The sequence below is a fragment of the Neovison vison genome, chromosome 9, assembly GCF_020171115.1.
Source record: "Neovison vison isolate M4711 chromosome 9, ASM_NN_V1, whole genome shotgun sequence".
NCBI classification, from domain to species: Eukaryota; Metazoa; Chordata; class Mammalia; order Carnivora; family Mustelidae; genus Neogale; species Neogale vison.
In genome coordinates this window covers 788,964-792,274 of record NC_058099.1, presented here as the reverse complement: position 1 = coordinate 792,274, position 3,311 = coordinate 788,964, and the positions used below count along the sequence as shown (strand labels likewise).

General features: G+C 70.3%; 2 protein-coding genes across 2 annotated transcripts; both read right to left on the bottom strand.

Moving 5' to 3' along the window:
* Nucleotides 1-84: 84 nt before the first annotated feature.
* On the bottom strand, nt 85-1,752 carry LRRC26 (leucine rich repeat containing 26). The gene is made up of 2 exons (XM_044264198.1): nt 460-1,752; nt 85-371 (listed from the first exon to the last, which is right to left on the bottom strand). The coding sequence occupies exons 1-2, from the start codon at nt 1,679-1,681 to the stop codon at nt 85-87; spliced, it is 1,509 nt and encodes a 502-aa protein (XP_044120133.1). The 5' UTR covers nt 1,682-1,752.
* Nucleotides 1,753-2,088: 336 nt separating this feature from the next.
* Nucleotides 2,089-3,157, bottom strand: TMEM210 (transmembrane protein 210). Its single transcript, XM_044264443.1, has 4 exons — nt 3,070-3,157; nt 2,791-2,926; nt 2,558-2,587; nt 2,089-2,341 (listed from the first exon to the last, which is right to left on the bottom strand). The coding sequence occupies exons 1-4, from the start codon at nt 3,155-3,157 to the stop codon at nt 2,140-2,142; spliced, it is 456 nt and encodes a 151-aa protein (XP_044120378.1). The 3' UTR covers nt 2,089-2,139.
* Between the last annotated feature and the right edge of the window lie 154 nt (nt 3,158-3,311).

Sequence of the window (3,311 nt, the reverse complement as noted above, 5' to 3'; positions counted from 1 at the left end):
TTTCTGTGTCGCTTGTTGACGCCTTCAGGGACCGAGAAGAAGGGCAGGGGACAGGGGGAAGATTCGAGAACAGCCAAGGCCCGCTCAGGCCCGAGCAGAGGCGGCGGGGGACCCCGGGTCCCGGGCGCTCGGTCTCAGGCGGCTGAGAACACCCGCGCGGGAGCGCCGCGTGCGGCAGGCGGTGAGCGCGGAGCCCAGCGCCAGGCAGGCGGCGAGGCTGGCGAGGAAGGAGACGGGCCCGAGCACGTAGACCACGGCCAGGTCCCACGGGCCGAGGGGCTGCGAGCAGTGGCTGAAGGCGGCGTCCGTGAAGGCGGTTAAGGGGCTGAGCGCCTGGCGCCCCGGCAACACGCAGAGCAGCGTCTCGGCCTCTGCGGGACACGGGCGCCGAGTCAGACGACGGCGCGGGCTGTGGCCGCGAGCGCCGGCCCCCCTCCCCCGGTCGCCCCGGGGCCTCACCTGGCGCGGGCCGCGGGTGCCTGCGCAGCCAGGAGCAGAGCTGGCGCAGCGCGCAGCCGCAGGTCCAGGGGTTGCCGCGCAGGTGCAGCGCGTGGAGCGCGGGCAGGCCGGCCAGCAGGCCCGGCGCGAGCGCGGACAGCTGGTTGTCCCGCAGGCTGAGCGCGCGCAGCAGCGGGAGCGCGCCCAGCGCCGCGGGCTCCAGGCGCGCCAGCCGATTGCCTGCCAGCGACAGGGAGCGCAGCGCGCGCAGGGGCGAGAAGGTGCCGGGCGCCAGCGCCTCCAGCAAGTTGTCGCTGAGGTCGAGCTGCTGCAGCGCGCCCAAGCTCCAGAAGGCCCGCGCGTGCACCCAGCGCAGCCCGTTCTCGCGCAGATCCAGGCGCAGCAGCGTGCCGGCGCCCACGAAGGCGCCGGGCGGCAGCGCGCGCACACGGTTGTGGTCCAGCAGCAGCGCGCGCACGCCCCGGCTCAGGCCCGCGGGCACGGCGGGCAGAGCGCGCCCCGAGCAGTTGACCAGGCCGCCCGGCGCGCGCGCGCATGCCTCGGGGCAGTCCAGGGTGCCTGGGGTTCCCGAGGTGGCCGCCGCGGTGGACGACTCGGCCCAGACCGGCCACGGCGACAGCAGCAACAGCAGCATCGGCGGCGGCGGCCGCCGCGACGGGAAGGAGGGCCTCCGCATGGGGCAGCGCGAGGAGCCCGCTGCTTGTGCGTCCGCGGAGCCAGCGGGTCTCCGCCGCGCCTGCACAAATACTAAATCTCCGGCCTGAGTGCCGGCAGTTCCTGTTCCAAGGCCAGTCCTGCACCTAGGGCGGGGGCGGGGCAGACAGCCAGCGCCCTGCACCGCCGGCCACCTGTCCCGGAGCTGGGCTCCTCTTGGCTCTGTGCCAGCTGCAGCGCTGACAAGACGCCTTGCCCTCCTGCCCTGGGGTACCCACCACCCTGCGCCCCACTGATGCCTGAGCCACTGAACGACAACCACACCCACCAAACTCATTGATGCCGCACGTGGAATGGGACCCCGTGAGCCCTGCTGCTCTCCCCAGTCCCTGCCCATTTCCTGCCCAGCCAAGCGACCCCAGCACACACAGTGCTGCCCCCCCCCCCCAGTATAGGGAGGGTCCCATCCCCAGAGTGGATGACTGGTAGGGTCAGGAGCACAGGATGGGGGCTGGAGCCCAGGGGATAGCTGGAGGGTGGATGGGGTACAAGGCAGGGGGACAGTCATGTCTGCCCCACCTGGCTAAGGACTGTCAGAGAACCTCAAGGAGACGGCTTGGGTAGGGCACAGGCACCTGGCCAAGTTCTCCTGTCGAACACTGCTCCCTGTCCTGAGGTTCCCGGTGTGGGGGTGGGGTGGACAGGGGCCCCGGAGGCGGCGGTGTGCTAGCTTCACAGGACACAGCAGCAGGAAGATGTGGGGAGGAGCTATGCCGAGGCCAAGGCAAGGAGAGGTTGAAATACCAGGGCTGTGCTTCCCTGCGCTGGAGGGTGGACAGTGGGTGCCTTGTGCAGGCCCTGGGCACCCTTCCCCACCGGGGATGCAGGAGATGACCCGGGTGTATGCAAACCCCTCCCCACCGTGACGCAGCTGCCCAGCCGCTGGAGGAGGAGCCCGCAGGGAGGACAGGGCAGAAGCACTCAATACTGTTTAATTCCCCTCCCCCAGGCTGCCTGCAGCCCTGGTCAGGTTGGGGGGGCGAGAGGGGGCGGCTCCTCTACTACAGTCACGTTTGGGGACATGGGGTCCATGGGGATGGTCATGAGGCCTTGCTCCTCCAGGGGTGGCATCATAGAGACCTCCAGGTCAGGGTCCATAACGTGAGGCCCCACTTGCACGGTGTGTAGATCCATGCGATCTTCCTGGACCCCGTAGTGCCCCACCAACCTGCACGACAGGGGCCGGGCCAGGCTGGCAGCAGGCAGCCACCATCACAGGCCTCACGAGGCCTTGACTCCCCTCCCAGGGCAGTCCTGGGCCTCCTGTCAGTGCTCCTTCATGCTCCCGAAGCACGTGACACGCCCCCCCCCCGCCCCGCCCCGACCTGGGGGCAGGAAGCAGGAGCCGGGCTCACCTGTGGGGTCCTCCCCTGAGGTCACTCACCTGCTGTTCATGTGTCTGGGGCATGGTTCACTGGAGGGACAAAGGGAGGAGTGAATCCTGGAACAGTGGGGCTGGCCTCCAGGAGCCCGGAAGTACGTCCCCACCTCTCCACAACCTGGCCTGGGAAATGGCGTCCCCCAGCTCCTGGTGACATCCCACCCAGGGCCAGACGCCCCTCCCCCAGCGCAGCCCTGTGGCCCTCCCCCACCATCCCGGCCCCGGGGCTCATGCACCTCTTGGCTTTCATGACACCAACTGCCACGATGACGAGGGCACAGAAGCAGCTGGCGCCGATGCCCGCCAGCACCACGAGCAGGGCGATGAGGGCCTCGCGGCTGAGGCCGAGGCTGCACTCGCAGTACGTCCCAGCTGCAGAGACAGGGCCCGTGCGGCCGAGGGGCCCTCGTCACCCGCCGGTGGAGGACCCCCAGGGCCGCCCCTCCCCCTGGCGGCCACGGGAAGGCTGCGGGAGGGGCCCTCGCAGGGACAGGGCTGGGGGCAGGAGGAGGCACCTGCAGCAGGGTTGAGCAAAAGGGACAAACATATCCGGCCAAGGGGGCTGCCAACTAGGCAGGAGTCAGGCTGGGGACAGGGGGCCATGTCCAGCCCCCGGCCCCACCACACACCTCTGGACGGAACCCATCGGAAGGCGCTGACCTCACAGTGGGGCTCTGAAGCGGAGCGGGTGGGGGCAGGGCCTCAGCTGGCGCGTCACTTGAGCTTGGGGGCCGGAGTGGAGGAGTCTTGGGCAGGC

Bases quoted from the DNA above. Each gene is read 5' to 3' on its own strand.
- TMEM210 (XM_044264443.1), bottom strand. From the start codon at position 3,157: ATGGCCCCCTGTCCCCAGCCTGACTCCTGCCTAGTTGGCAGCCCCCTT. The intron at 2,927-3,069 runs GTGCCTCCTCCT...CTGTCTCTGCAG, and splicing joins TTTGCTCAACCCTGCTGCAG to CTGGGACGTACTGCGAGTGC. The intron at 2,588-2,790 runs GTGCATGAGCCC...TTGTCCCTCCAG, and splicing joins GGTGTCATGAAAGCCAAGAG to TGAACCATGCCCCAGACACA.
- LRRC26 (XM_044264198.1), bottom strand. From the start codon at position 1,681: ATGACTGTCCCCCTGCCTTGTACCCCATCCACCCTCCAGCTATCCCCT. The intron at 372-459 runs GTGAGGCCCCGG...CGTGTCCCGCAG, and splicing joins GCACCCGCGGCCCGCGCCAG to AGGCCGAGACGCTGCTCTGC.